The sequence below is a fragment of the Cetorhinus maximus genome, chromosome 11, assembly GCF_964194155.1.
Source record: "Cetorhinus maximus chromosome 11, sCetMax3.hap1.1, whole genome shotgun sequence".
Lineage (NCBI taxonomy): Eukaryota > Metazoa > Chordata > Chondrichthyes > Lamniformes > Cetorhinidae > Cetorhinus > Cetorhinus maximus.
In genome coordinates this window covers 40,294,023-40,310,437 of record NC_135889.1, presented here as the reverse complement: position 1 = coordinate 40,310,437, position 16,415 = coordinate 40,294,023, and the positions used below count along the sequence as shown (strand labels likewise).

Below are 16,415 nucleotides of genomic sequence, written 5' to 3'. Positions count from 1 at the left end.
CTCATGATTATATGTGATCCAAAATTAATGAATTAAATTCTGAGTGTTCTGCAAAAAATACAACAAACTTAAACAAGAAATACATTTAAAAACATTTTTATATGGTAAACATTTCTGCTATTACTCTGAAGTGTATTGTGAAGACCTCAATTTTAATATCCATTGGGTTGATGAAGTAATTAGAGCCTGAACCAGAGGCCACATTTCAAATCCAAGATTGGAAGCCAAGCATGTGAGACCAGAATGAATTATTGTGCACAATCTTTGCATTGTGATTGTCACAATAGTCTAGCTGATGAACCTGTATCCTTGGCAGCATTCTTATTTTGCAGAACTAAATCCTTAAAACGTTATTAAAGTCACTAATAATTTTGAAAACAACACTAAAACATTTTCGGGTTATCATTGGATGTCCCAGACAAATGGAAAAGCATCTACTTCTTCACATTGTGGCGTGATCAAGTTACAGAAGGGAAGCTGATTAGTAATGTATTTTTTTGGGCTGCCACCTGAGCTTAAATGTCAATTTCAGTATTTCTTGACCCTTTTAGCATTGAGCCAAAGCTGACACCTTAAAACTTGGATGCTGTTCTAATAGGGTACAGTCATTCGGGTCCTCCAATCTAAGGAAGCATTTACAGGATGCATAATGAATTTGGAGATTAGTTATTTCCTACAAGAAGGCCAATCTGATGAACATCCGTGGCATTGAAATCTCAAATGATCAGTAACAGAAGTAGAATACAGATCATATCCTAAGATATTTCATACATTGTTATAGCACATTTCAGATATTTTAAAATAAAATAATTTCTGATATGACTTGGATGGAATCAATCATGTGTAATGGAACAGAAAATCTTGATATTATCAAGGCTATTATTCTACTTGATGTGATTGGAAACTTGAAAACTGGACAAGCAGTACAAAACTGAATATCTAATAAATTTGTTACTGCTTCCCCACGTGAATGAAACTGCAAGAATAGAATTATGACAATTTCATTATATAAAGATTCTTAAGCGTATCATTGTCAACTGTCTTAATCTTATTTTGATGTTTTTGTGGTAACCGAATATATTCTTCTGAATCAGTTGTTTCTTACACAGTTTGGATTTGGGGACTGCTCTCAATTACCATTATAAGCTTGTTGTCAGTTCTGGGTGTCGTCCTTGTACCTATCATCAATCAAGTGTGCTTCAAGTATCTTCTAACATTCCTAGTGGCTCTGGCAGTGGGGACACTCAGTGGTGATGCATTACTGCATCTTATGCCACATGTAAGTATAATTTGATTTAATGAGAATATAGTTTGCGTTGTGGGTCCTGTTGCTCTGGCATTAAGATGTTTTTTTTTGAATGACCATAGTATTCCATTCACCAACTAGCCTTTGAGGATTGTTTTTAATGCAGTTTATCTTCACCGCAGTTTATCTTCACCTCACTTTATACATTCTTTGACTTTATTCAAAGCAGATTTTCCTTCCCCAATTGGAAGCACTGAGGTCATTTTTTAGCATTCCTGCTGCTAAACAAACTGGATTGGATTTGGGGCTTTCCTGGTGTGTTTTACTGAATTGATTGGATAAACTTGCCTAACCCCTGGGAGCTGATCACTATATTAGTAACATCCAAGAAAGTCTCCTCTTTGAAGGCAAGCTGACAGTGCCAAGTAGAAGTGCTTCATTCACTGGTGCCAAGGTCATAATTTCAACCCACTGGGATATCATGCTCCATCATATTTACAAGTGACACTGAATCAGAGATGCTTTGAAATCATGTCATTTCTTCTGCCTTTCATTCCCCTGTGTAGGAACACCTGAAGTTTTCAAGTACATGAAGGATTCTAGAAAATGTAACACTTTAGTTTTGCGATTTGAATTTGGTTTTGACCAATTTGGTCTGACTCCTTTTGATTCTTGTATAGCTCAAAAGAATTTTGTTGCTGTTCATTTTAGAGTAAAAATGCATCTATTGGTGGCAGTAATGCCTCATCTTTTTTAACATAGATGGAGCAGTCTTATTTCCTCCATTCATTTTTTTTGCCAACCTCTACCTCCGTTTTGTTTCTCTGAGAAATTGCTGTGCTGTCGTTTTTTCCCTTTGCTTTGTGTTTCTTATGCTGAAGCATGCAGATCATGAGCTTCTTATTTTGATTGGTCAGTAGGTAACCTTACATCCACAATTCCTTTATAAACATGACCAAAATTTGAAAGATTTTGTGATCTGATTATAAAAATCATTCCAATACCATTCATTGCAAAATTTGAGACATTGATCCATTTTATTATACTTTATTTTCGTACTAATATGTAACAAAAGCAGTTTGTGTTAGATTATGGTTAATGCTTATGTTCATGTGTTTGAATTGTTCTAAATCTATTGGAACTAAAGTCTGAAATGTGTGCTTTATTACTATTTATCTTTTTTTGTAAAAATAGTCACAAGGTAACCATGATCATAGTCATCATGACCATAACCACGATCATCACCATGATCATGACCATAATCATACTCATGGAAATCATGAAATCTCTGAAGATCTCCTTACAGTCTATAATGGATTGTGGAAAGGACTTACAGCTCTGGGTGGTATCTACCTTCTTTTCATCATTGAACACTGCATTGGCATATTCCGAGACCACAGAGCCAGAATGGTAAGCTCAAAATATGTGCACCATTGCCAGTAATTCAATGTTTTCTTTCCAATCCTTAAATTCTAGAGTTGTCTTAAATTTCAGTAGGGCTGTATGAAACAGATCATGCCAGAGTATTACTTCCAGCTGATCTTGCAGCTAAAAGGAATTACCTTAACTGAAGTAACCAATTCAGAAACTAAACTGTGATTTGGTTATATCTATGTTAATGTAAATTGTAGTTGATACCTGATATACAGTATGATATTCCATGTTAAGTTTGAAAGTGATATACTCCAATCACAAACAAGGATCTTCAATTTAAACAAAGCCAATTACATAGGTATGAGGGGAGAATTGGCTAAGGTTGACTGGGTAAATAGACAAAAAGGTATGGTCATAAATAAACAGTAGGAAACATTTAAAGAAACAATTCAAAATGTTCAACAAAAATACATTGCATTGAAGAACAAAACCTCAGCAAGGACGATCCATCCCTGGCTTACTCGGGAAATTAATGATAGTATTAGATTAAAAGAAGGGCCTATAAGGTTGCAAAAAATAGTAACAAATCTGAGGATTGTGAATATTTTAGAAATCAGATAAAGGCCACCAAAATGTTGATAAAAAGGGAAAAAGTAGAATGAGTGCAAACTAGCTAGGGATATAAAAGATTGTAAGAGCTCTTACAAGTATATAAAAAGGAAGAGAGTGGCTAAAGTAAACGTTGGCCCCTTAGAAGCAGAGACAGGTGAAGTTATAATGGGGAATGAGGAAATAGCAGAGATATTGAACAAATATTTTCTGTCTTTACAGTAAAAGATACAAGTTGTCTAACTGAAGTAGAGGGTAATCTAGGTGCTAAAAAGAACAAATAAATTAATATCAGCAGAGAAACTTGAGGGACTAAAATCTGACAAATCTCCAGGACCCGAAAGGGATGCAGCCAGGAGTCATGGTTCGTGTTTGAAGCAATGATGGCAGATGGGACAGAATTGATGTCCTGCTAATGGAGTTTCTGAAATTACGAGATCGAGAAGAGGACTTCAAAGTTGAGTAATGTGGGCCTCCTTGCAACTGAGAAAGACTGACGGATTCCTAAATCTTCACAATTGGATAAATTTTTCACTTATATATTTCCTGCATAGGGCTTCACACAACAGGAGCATATATTGAAAAATAATGCACAAACAGACCATGATTTTCCATCCAGTCATAGTTCTTTATGCATGCATTATAACGTTGTAAATCCTTAGTGGGTGAGTTTCTCAAGTGGAAATTTAGCTGATTTGCACCCAAAGGTAAGAATGTAGTTAGTTGAAATGAAAATGTACGTGAAGCCATGTCTACCAATGCAATTAAAGGAAGCAAATTGAGTGAACACTTACAGATTTCTTCAACATGTTAAAACTTTCTGCGTGTGTTAGATGACCTCCTGACATTTAAAACTGTGTTCACCTACACTATCACCAGATTTCTAGGTATGTCCCTCTGACCCAAAAGTGGGAACATTTCTTTGTTGCACCTCCCTCACCATTACCTCTGTGACTCTCTCTGCAAAGAGAGTTGCCATACTTGCTGCCTCTTTATCTCTGCCACCTGTGCTACACACCAAATTCCAATTCTAATGTGTATTTTGAAACAGTACAAAATATAGTTGTCCCCTTTAAGGCATGACTGAAACTCTTTAAGTCTCCTGCTGTGTTTGATAACCTGTCTCACAAGCCCCATTTTCCCAGCACATGGTCTAATCTGCACTTGGAGTGATGAATAATTATTAAAATGAGGAGACCTGTTGTGAAAGTCTTCCCCACATGCCAATAACATGAGATGTGTTCATGAACCATGAATGTACTGCTTCTGTACTGTTGATTGTAGCAGTCTCTGTTCATATGCAACAAAACCCGGACAACATTCAGGCTTTGGTTGAAAAGTGGCAAGTATTATTCACACCATAAAATATAAACATCTTTCCCTTGACATTCAACAGCATTGCCATCACTGAATCCCCCACCATCTACATCCTAGGGGTTACCATTGACCAGAAACTTGACTGGATAGTCGTATAAATACTGTAGTTACAAAAGCAGGTCAGAAGCTGGGAGTTCTGCAGTGAGTAACTCACCTTCTGACTCACCAAAGCCTGTCCATTATCTACAAGGCACAAGTCAGGAGTGTGATAGAATTCTCTGGATTAGTGTGGTTCTAACATCACTCAAGGAGCTTGTCACAATCCAGGACAAAGCAGCCCACTTGATCGCATCACATCCACTACTTTAAACATTCACTCCCTCCACCACTTGGCAACAGTCTGTATGATATACAAGATGCACTTGAAGCAACTCACCAAAGTTTCTTTGATAGCACCTTCCAAACCCGCAACCTCCTCCATCTAGGAGCACAAGGGCAGCAGACGCATGGGAACATCACCACTTGCAAGTTTGTCTACCGGTGACATGCCATTTTGACTTATTTTTTTACTGTCATTGGGTTAAAATCCTGGAGCTCCCTTCCTAACAACACTGTAGGTGTACCTACACCAAATGGACTGATGCGGTTTAAGAAGGCGGCTCACCACCAGGGATGAGCACCAGCCACTCATCACCAGGGATGAGCAACAAATGTTATTCTCACTAGTGACACTCACATTGCATGAAAGAATAAAAATAATTATAGACAATCAGCTTTTAGGTTCTTCATGTAGTTACCAGGTGGTAGTTACTAATGAGGAGGCAGTTAATTACTAATGCTGATTTGTAATTACTTGCTGAAATATAAGCACGAACAACAAAACCAACTTGTCCTCCCAAGCCTTCTGTTCCTCAATTATTCATTCTCCATTCCCTCCCTGCATCAATTCCAATATCTAAATACATTATGTTGGGCAGCTAACTAATTTCACTTGTCATTTTCATACTAACCAGAGTACTCTGGGGAAGATGGGGAAAATATACATCCAATATTATATCTCATTTTTCTTCAGTGCTACATTGGTGGAGCTAAAGAAAGGATGACACAAGGGAAATATAACCATTATAGATGGTGTTTGATTGTTGTGACATTTCAAAGAATCAATGATTGTGTAAAAAATGTATTTACTTACGAGGGATAGTTTAATAGGAAGAAAGTATGGGGTTAATTTTGAGGCGTCCTGCCTGTTAGAAATGGGTCATTATTAGCACCCTGAAAATAGTAGGGAAAGACCGTCTTTTTGTCATCTGTACAGTCAGTGCCATTATCTAAGGGTCTTCACCTTCGACTGCCACCCACAGTGGGGCCACTAATGTTTCCAAATTGGGATCCTATAATTCTTATTGGACCTGAAAACGGCAGTTGAGAGCCTGGCTTAAAGGACCAAGTGCCTGCAGTACTTTTTCTGAAAATCCTAGTTGATTGATGTGGAACTTTCTGTAACTTCAGTATTGAATGTAATAGACTAGTTACCTGCAAATTCTTGCCAGAATTTATTCTTTGCCTTCAGGAGGGTAAGTGCGCAGATGCATAGGAATAATTCTTGCAATCCAATCGTGGGCTGAGACAGAGGAAAAGGAATAAGAAATACATAATCATTGAGGAGAACATGCTGGAGCTGAAACACACACTATCAGAAGAAGAGTTTATCCACAGACTCCACTTTGAGAACTTATTGATCCAGAAACAATTATAAGAATCTCACCGAGAGCAATGCGTTTTCTCCCGGCAGACAATAGCAGACTGATGCATCATCCTGGAGGAGAACATTCAGGCTTCTCATCCAGTTACTCCATGTCAGTGACAGTCAAAGCTGCCCTATTTTCTTTCTTACTTGAGAGTCTTTCAAGTTACAACAGGGGACAAAGCACGTGTTAGCCAGTGAGCTGCACATAGCAATATGTTCCAAAATTCTTAAAAAGCTGGTGGAGACACAGGATTACAAAGCTTAAATGGCACCAGCCCAAGCTTTGCTGAAAGTTGCCAGAGTTGGTGACAGCGATTCCTGTGCAGTGGTGCTGACCATCTTTATTTGAACTGCAGTACATTTACAAGCTGTAACTATACAGTATTTAGCAAAGGGTTTAAAATACACTAAAGGTAATTGAATACTAATCAAGTACTTATGTTTTTTCTGACTGACTGCGACCTTAGTGGAATGCTGAAAGTTTGGTGAGTTGAGAGAGTTAAGCGAGGAGGGGAGGGAGGTGGCCCTTCACTTTTTCTAACCTTTTCACCCTGTAAGAATTGGTTCTTGCTCTACTATAGGGGAAGAAGCTAGCTGTTTGGTGAATAGCTGGTGAGTGGGTAAGGTCTATTCTCTTGCCAAGGTTTAAAATGCTACAGAAATTTGTGGTAAGATTCAATTATTTATCTTATAAATGTATTCTATTAATGAAATAATTAAGCAGTTAATGAAAGCACAAGGATGGCAGGACAGGTGATGTGTCATGGTTGCAGCATGTGGGAGCTCCAGGATACCAGTGTGCTCCAGGGCAAACACTTCTGCAGTAAGTGTCTGCGGCTTGAGGAGCTTTGGCTCAGAGTCATTGAACTGGTGGCAGAGCTGCAGGCATTGCTACATATCCGGGAGGGGGAAAGTTACCTGGACGCTTTGTACCAGGAGGCAGTCACACCCCTTAGAATAGGATCTTCTGATTTGGAAGGCAGTGACAGACAGGCGGGTGTGACTGCAGCTGAGGTAGGTGAGGGGACGCAGAGGGCAGGAGTGTGAACTTCTGCAATTGTCCAACGGGTTTGAGGTTCTTTCAGCTTGTTTGGACGAGGGGGAGGGTGGGGTGGTGCTGCAGGGTGGATGAGCTGACTGACCATCGCGCTGTGATGCAGGAAGCCATTCAAGTGGGGGGAGCAAAAAGAAATGTAGTGGTAGTAGGTGCTCTAGCAAGCCACATAAATAGGGAAGTAAAGAGGGTTTAAAACTAAATAGTGGGAGCAAGGTATCAGATTTGGGAAACTGTGGTAAACCAAAAGAGCGGAGTCAAAGGTACCATATGAGAAATGATAAACAGACTGCGATTCGAAGGGACAGAGAATACACATCTAAGAGTAAATCAGCAGATAAGGCTAGACGATACAATAATAAAAGGACAAAACTAAAGGCCCTGTATCTGAATGCACATAGCATTTGAAACAAAACAGATGAACTAATAGTGCAAATGGAAATAAATAAGTATGATCTGATTGTCATTACAGAGAAATGGCTATAGGATGACATAGATTGGGATCTGAATATTGATGGGTGACATTTAGGAAGGACAGGAAGCTAGGAAAAGGTGTTGGTGGCTCTGTTAATTAATGATACTTTTAGCCCATTAAAGGGGGATCACCTAAGTTCAGGAAACCAGGATGTAGAAGCGCTTTGGGTTGAGATGAGAAATGATAAAAGCAAGAAGTCACTTGTGGGAGTGGTGTACAGGCCTCAAAATTATAACTACACGGTAGGACAGTATAAAGGAAGAGATAATGGGTGCTTGTCAGAAAGGTACAGTAATAATCATGGGGTATTTTAATCTACATTAAATCAGACGGGTAAAGGTAGTGTAGATGAGTTTATAGAAGGTTTTAGGAATAATTTCTTAGAACAGCACATTCTGGAGGCAGCCAGAGAGCAGGCTATACTAGACCTGGTGCTGTGCAACAAGATAGGATTAACTGATAACCTCATTGTGAAAGTACCCCTAGGTAGCAGCGATCATAATATGATTGAATGTTACATTCAGTATGAAGGAGCGAAGAGTTCAAGACTAGTATTTTAAACTTAAATTAGGGCAATTATGAGTGGATGTACTGTACTTAGATTTCTAGAAGGCATTTGATAAGGTGCCACATCAAAGGTTATTGCAGAATATAACAGCTCACGGTGTAGAGGTAACATATTGGCATGGATAGGAGATTGGCTAGCTAAAAGGAAACAATAGGCCTAAATGCATCTTTTTCTGGTTGGCAGGAAGTAACGAGTGGTGTGCCACAGGGATCAGTGTTGGGGCATCAACTTTTTACAATTTATATAAATGACTTGGATGAAGGGACTGAAGGTATGGTTGCTTAATATGCTGATAACAGAAAGCTAGGTAAGAAAGTAAGTTGTGAAGAGGACCTAAGGAGGCTGCAAAGGGACATAGGTTAAGTGAGTGGGCGAAGACCTGGTAAATGGAGTGTAATGTGGGCAAATGTGAAATCGTCCATCGTGGTAGGAAGAATAAAAAGAAGCATATTGACTAAAAGGTGAGAGATTGCAGAGCTCTGAGATAGAGGGATCTGGGTCTCTAGCAGATGAATCACAAAAGGCTAGTTTGCAGGTATGGCAAATAATTAGGAAAGCTAATAGAATGTTATTGTTTATTGCAAGGGGAATTGAATACAGAAGTATACAGCTGTACAAGGCACTGATGAGACCACATCTGAAGTACTGTATGCAGTATTGGCCTCCTTATTTAAGGAAGGATGTAAATGTGTTGGAAGCAGCTCAGAGAAGGCTTACTAGACTACTACCAGGGTTGGGTTGGTTGCCTTATGAAGAAAGGTTGGACAGGCTAGGCTTATATCCACAGGTGTTTAGAAGAGTAAGAGGTGACTTGATAGAAACATATAAGATCCTGAGGGGCCTTGACAGGGTGGATGTGGAGAGGATGGTTCCTCTTGTGCAAGAATCTAAAACTAGCGGTCACTGTTTAAAAATGTGTCGCCCCTTTAAGACCGAGATGAGGAGAAATTTTTCTGAGGGTCGTGGGTCTTCTCAAAAACTCTTCTCAAAAATTGGTGGAAGCAGAGTCTTTGAATATTTTTAAGGCAGAGCTAGACAGATTCTTGATAAGCTAAGGGGTGAAAGGTTATTGTGGGTATGCAGGAGGTTATAACCAGATCAGCCATGAACTTATTGAATGGCAGAGCAGGCTCGAGGGGCAGAGTGGCTTACTGCTGCTCCTTATTCATATATATTCATATGTTCTAGCATTCAGTGCAAAACAAATAAGCACTGCTAGTGAGCACTGCTGTTGCTATGCAAAATAAACAGAGAACCTAAGACGTTCTAACAGGCAACTTTGAAATTGACAATGCAAATAAATAATGGTTGTCACATTTTTTGCTGCCGTAATCAACTACTGTTTTAAGTATGGAGGTTTCAAGTGGTGAAGACTGTACTCTCTTAGGTCTGTGTTTAGATGCTATTCCTGCTCTCTGAGGTACCTTTTTAAGAACTTTATTAATTTAAGGAATAAATTATAAAACAAAACCCTTCTTCTAATACAACGATTGGGTAAAATTCAGAATGGAACAGTTCCACATTCGTGTGTTTGCATTTATATAGTATTGTTAATGGAGTAAAATGCCCCAAAGAACTTCACAGGAACGTTATCAGAAAAAATTTAACACCAAGCTATAGAAGGAAATACTAGACCGTTTCTAGGTTTTGTGGAGTGTCTTAAAGCAGGTTCACCTTTTCTACTCGACGTATAAGTCAACCCCATTTTCGGAAGAATTTTTAAAGGTAGACTTTGATGTCAACATCTACAGTATATATACCCAGATCTCTCTGTTCCTGCACCACCTTTGGAATCATGCCCTTTAATTTATATAGCCTCTCCTTGTTCTTCCTTCCAAAATATATCTTTCCACACTTCTCTGCATTCAATTTTATCTGCTATGTGTCCATCTATTACACCAAACTGTCTATGTCCTTCTAAAGTCTATCACTATTCTCTTCACAATTCTTCAAAGTTTTGTGTCATCTGCAAATTTTGAAAGTGCGCTCTGTACTTCCAAGCCTAAGTCATTAATATATATCAAGAGAAGTAGTAGTCCTAATACCAACCCCCGGGGAACCCACTCTAGTCTAAAATACAACCATTTACAATGACATCCCTCCGCGGCTTAAAAGTCGAACAACTGCCCAGCAGCAATTTAACGCTGGAAGCAATGTTAATTGCCTTAAGGCAAGCCTTCTGCCCTTTTCTCAGGAGGAAGTACTGCCTTAGAGCTGTCAACCAATTGGATTGGCCAGCAGTTCTGTAGTTCCAGAAGAGTCACGGGAGTGCTGGTCACCTCTGGGACTGCAGGCAAACCCCAATGGTGAGGAGCACAGGTAAGTCGGGGGTCTCAGCGGCGGGGGGGATGTTGGTGGCTAGGTTCAAGAGACCAAGGGGAAAGGTTAAAGGGGGCACTGACCTTTGGTGGGGAGGGTGGGGTGCATCCAATGGACCTAGGGGGCCCTGAAATAAGGTCATCTCCACCACACTACCTTGCCCAACACCAGCTCGAGCAACTAAAGCTGCCGGGCTTCTCTCATGGTATGAGCCTCCGTACCACTGCCTGTAAAATACCAGTGATGGAATGAGGCCCTTAAATGACCACCTAAGGGCCTCAATAGGTCCAACAGCAGGTGGGCCCCCTGGCGCCTCCCGACCGCCCCCCCCCCCCAATAAAATTGCAGACAGGTCAGGATGGGCAAGTTGACGGCAAGAAGGTCACCTGCTGAATTTTACGAGGCTCCTCCTCTCCGTTCTCCCCCTGCCGTCTTCAAACACATCCGCGGAGTAGCTTAAAATTTGTTTCCTGTCATTTAGCCAACTTTCGTATCCATGCTGGTACTATCCTGTTTTATTCCTTGGGCTTTAACATGGCTGGCAATATTTGTCACCCCTACTGTCTATTAGTTGTGTTCAGTTGCCTAGACCCCAAACTGTCAAGTTCCCATCCTAAACTGCTCACTAACCACTTAAGATATTCCTTAAAACCATCCTCTTAGTTAAGCTATAGGTCAGCGTCTCCCTATGTCAAAGTTTGGCTATCACTTCATCAAATGCCTTTTGTAAGTCCATAATCACCATAACCCACATTACCCTCACCAAATAAACTCAGGCAAGTTTAGTTAAATACAATTTGCTTTTAACCTATCCATGCTGGCTTTCCTATGACAACCTCACACCGTTCTGTGTTTCAATGCTAAGTGTCTCAGCAAGAAATTGTTCTAACAGTGCTTCTGGAGAATAGGACATCAGACAGCTATTTCCTAGTTTCTGTGTTTAACTGCGCATGTGCAGATGGTACATGTTACAGCCCAGTTTGCACTTTAATAACAGTGAGCGCAGATACCTTATTACTTCTATTGTCAGATTTGGCTATAATACTTTCCCTATACCATTTGTATTTATGATCAATGTTTTCACCAGTGCTATTAAGTTATCAATTTTCAAAAATGAAAATATTACAAAATATAAGGAACCTTAATTGTATTTGGCTTGTAAAGCTTCCATTTCTGTTTCATGCAATGTTTACATAACATGGCGATCCTTAATTGATTTAATGTGTTATCAGAAGTTCTCATGAACTGCCAACTCCCCTTATTTCAGTCATTTAATTTGTCTTATTGGCTAGTTCAATTATTTGTCATGCAAAAATTATCAAGGGTAAACTTTTAATTCTATTTAGCTGCTACTGAATAGAAGATGAGAGTTTAGTATTTTGAAAAGCCTTTTGCAATGTGATAAATGTAAAATTGAATTACCAGGGCAAGAAGAAGTGGCTCAAGCAGAAAGTTCTGAGCGGAGAGGCAGCAGTGGGACGAAAATTATCAGACCACCAATTGAACCGTAGATCAGAGGGTGAATGGCTTGACCTTAAGACCATGTCTGGTAAGTATAGCTATATGCTCAGTACAATGATAGGTGAAGCTTTTGCGATGTATAATAACCTCACAATGTGTTTTCAGCTAATACACAAATACATTTCTTAATGAAACGTAAGATGTAGAAGTGTGATACCTATTTGTAAAATGAAGATGTTAGTAATCCATCTTTGATTGTTTTCCTTTGCTGCTTGAAAGCTGATGGTCAAGACAATGTATAACGATCTATAGTAAATGTCAAGCATGGAACACCTGATAAACGGATTTTTTGTGATAAAGATACAAGTTTATCACCATGGGGGGAGCTCCTGAACCCTGTACTTCGGACTCCTCAATTGCATCAGGCCCCCATCCCCCACACAGGAAAGAATTTTACAGACCCCCACCGGTGAGTTTGCTGGCGGGGGGTGCCATAAAGTTCCCCAGGTGGATTTTCCGCTTGACCCTGACCTGTCCACAATTTTAAGGAGGTGCAGGCGAGGCCTAAAGTGGCTCACCCATCCACGCCCCAATTGAGGTCCTTAAGTGGCAAATTATTGGCTCCTAAGGGGCATTTTTCAGCCGGCAGAAGAAATTCCGGGATGAGTAAGAAGCCTGGCAGATTGCACTACTCTGGCCTTGGGTGGGAAAGGAGGGGGGTGGTGGCGTCTCCATTACTTGGTCCCCTTTAGAGATCAGGAGCCCCTCACCCCGGATGCTTCCTCCCCGCCAACACGATCCCCACCGACCTGAGCCTCCCCTCCCGTCCTTGCTACAAGATCCATATACTTACTGGGCTCCAGGATTTAGAATCTGGAGACTGCTGTAGTCCCAGAAGTGGCCACTGCTTCTGATAGCGTGCTGGGACCTTGGAGCTGCTGGCAGCCGTTTCTGAGGTAGAACTTTGCCCCGTGAGGGGCAGAAATCCTGCCTCCAGCCAATTAAGGTTTACTGGAGAGTTAAATAGCTACAGGGCAGCAGGCATCGGCTGGAATTTGTTCCCCACCAACTCATCGGGTGACGGGGTAGGAAATCCTACCATCCATAAAATTCTGCCCACAGGTATCTACTAAGACCTGGCTCAAGATTCGACACTGCTGTGACTTATACAGGTCCCCATTCTGCACCTTACCCCAACAGAGGCCTTTGATGGCTTATGGTGGTTAATTTTTGTCACAGTAAAGATGCACACTTTCCTCCATTCCTATTCATGTCACAATGGATTGTCAATCCAGGAAAGGTATCTAAAATTGTACTCAGTCATAACAAACACCCTGAGCTCAGACAATCAATAACTTGTACAAGTGTACAAAAGTGACAGAAAGGAAAGGACCTGCTGATCCATCTAGCCTCTCCCATATAGTTGTGATGTCAAGTGTATCACAATAAAGAGAGTCCATATTCAGTCGGAGCTATGTAATTTCCTGGGACAGGTGAAGACCTAGGCCAACTCACTGACCGCTTTAGGCCATCAAAAACTAGTCTGAAAGATCACATGGATCATCATTTATATTTATATTATGCACTGAGGTGATTTCCATCCCAGCCAGAAGCAGGTCCAACTTTCTCTTAAAGGAATGCAATAAATCAGCAGTAACTGCAGAAGCTGGCAATCTGTTCCACAGCTCCAATGTTCTCTGGGAAAAGAACATCCAAAATAGTTCTGCCCTTTGTAACTTATAAGCATTTTCCCTGATCCTTCTTAACCTATTCCCTTGAATATCACAAGGCTGAAACGTGAAGATCGTATTCTAAATGAGGATTAACCAAGGTCTTCTACAGGGACAAAATGGAGTGCTTTATTTTAGTGAATTGTCTTATGAATATAACCTAGAATCCTACTTGCTTTAGCTGTAGTTTTGGGGCATTGCTCATTGGAGAATCTTGCACCAAAATACCCAGATCTCTTTCTTTAACCGTTTAACTTTTGTTCAGTTCGTGTAGGGTGTAAGTTTGTTTGGCATTTAATCTACCCACTTTATCTTGCCAAGTTAAGTATCATTTTCCTAACATGGACGCATTCTTCCACTACATCGATATCTGCTTACAGTAGTCAAGCATCTTCTCCAATCTTAGCACACTCATGCCTCTTGGTATCATTGCCAAACCCGTGGATCATTCCCCCAACAAGTTCGTCCAAATTATTAATACAAATGGTAAATAGCAAGGGTCTTAATACCAATCCCTGTGGGACACTACTGGTAACAGGTATCCAAATTCATTGATTACAGCCTTCTCCCTGTGGGCACTGAAAAGTGCAAGAACTATGGGCCCTGACAATATTCCAGCAATAGTACTGAAGACTTGTGTTCCAGAACTTGCCGTGCCCCTAGCCAAGCTATTCCAGTACAGCTACAACACTGGCATCTACCCAGTAATGTGGAAAATTGCCCAGGTACTCCCTGTGCATGAAAAGCAGGACAAATCCAACTCAGCCAATTACCGCCCCATCAGTCTATTCTCGATCATCAGTAAAGTAATGGAACGAGTTTTCAACAGCGCTAACAAGCAGCACTTGCTTAGCAATAACCTGCTCACTGATGCCCAGTTTGGGTTCCGCCAGGGCCACTTAACTCCTGACCTCATTATGCCCTCGGTTCAAACATGGACAAAAGAGCTGATCTCCCAAGGTGAGAGTGACTGTCCTTGACATCAAGGCCACGTTTGACCGAGTGTGGCATCAAGGAGCCCTAGCAAAACTGGAGTCGATGGGAAACAGTGGGAAAACTCTCCACTGGTTAGAGTCATACTTAGCACAAAGGAAGATGGTTATGGTTGTTGGAGATCAGTCATCTCAGCTCCAGGATATCACTGCAGGAGTTCCTCAGGGTAGTGTGCTGGGCCCAACCATCTTCAGCTGTTTCATCAATGACCTTCCTTCCATCATAAGGTCAGAAGTGGGGATGTTCGCTGATGATTGCGCAATGTTCAGCACCATTCGTGACTCCTCTGATACTAAAGCAGCCCATGTCCAAATGCAGCAAGACCTGGACATTATCCTGGAAATTATCCAGGTTTCGGCTGACGAGTAACATGTAACATTTGCGCCACACAAGTGCCAGGCAACGACCATCTCCAACAAGACAGAATCTAACCATCGCCTCTTGATGTTCAATGGCATTACCATCACTGAATCCTCCACTATCAACATCCTGGGGGTTACCATTAACCAGAAACTGAACTGGACTAGCCATATAAATACTGTGGCTACAAGAGCAGGTCAGAGGCCAGGAATCCTGCGATGAGTAACTCACCTCCTGACTCCCCAAAACCTGTCCACCATCTACAAGGCACAAGTCAGGATTGTGATGGAATACTCCCCTCTTGTCTAGATGGTGCAGCTCCCACAACACTCAAGAGGCTTGATACCATCCAGGACAAAGCAGCCCACTTGATTGGCACCACATCCACAAACATTCACTCCCTCCACCATTGACTCACGGTCGCAGCAGCATGTACCATCTACAAGATGCACTGCAGGAATTCACCAAGGCTGCTTAGCTAGCACCTTCCAAACCCACGACCACTACCATCTAGAAAGGCAAGGGCAGCAGGTACACTGGAACACACCACCTGCAAGTTCCCCTCCAAGCCACTCACCAACCTGATGTGGAAATATATCGTCGTTCCTTCACTGTCACTGGGTCAAAACCCTGGAGCTCCCTTCCTAACAGCACTGTGGATGCACCTACACCACATTGACTGCAGCGGTTCAAGAAGGCAGCTCACCTCCACTTTCTCAAGAGCAACTAGGAATGGGCAATAAATGCTGGCCCAGCCAGCGAAGCTCACATCCCCTGAATTAATAAAACAAATTCGGCTGACCACTAATCCCGCTAAATTCTATCTTGTCAAGGAACCTATTATGATGTAACTTTAACAAAGGCTTTCTGAAAGTCCAAGTAGACAAAAGTCTACATAGTTACCCTCCTCTACAAACCTGCTAACCTCTTTAAAAAAATTATAATCAAATTCAAGCATATAAATCCAAAATAGTGAATGATCTGAAGTCCCAAAGAACTGCAACTGTAGTTAGTGCTATAAACATCGTGTTATGTGACCAGTTGATTACACTACTAAGGGCTCTTTGACTACCTTTAACAGAACCAAAAAAATCAAACCTATAATCTTTAACAAAAACAGAAAATGTTCAGATTGTCATCATCTGTGCAAAGAACAACAGAG

General features: G+C 41.0%; 1 protein-coding gene across 4 annotated transcripts in view; it reads left to right on the top strand.

Annotated features, from left to right (window-relative positions):
* The window catches only part of slc39a10 (solute carrier family 39 member 10), a 104,338-nt gene that overhangs the window by 53,624 nt on the left and 34,299 nt on the right, over window positions 1-16,415 (top strand). For 3 of the 4 annotated variants that reach the window (XM_078551850.1, XM_078551847.1, XM_078551848.1), the window contains exons 4-6: window positions 1,095-1,279; window positions 2,441-2,656; window positions 12,135-12,258. In XM_078551850.1, the coding sequence (XP_078407976.1) occupies window positions 1,095-1,279; window positions 2,441-2,656; window positions 12,135-12,258 (525 nt within the window). The remainder of the gene's footprint in view (window positions 1-1,094; window positions 1,280-2,440; window positions 2,657-12,134; window positions 12,259-16,415) is intronic. The other variant, XM_078551849.1, reaches the window with a different exon arrangement.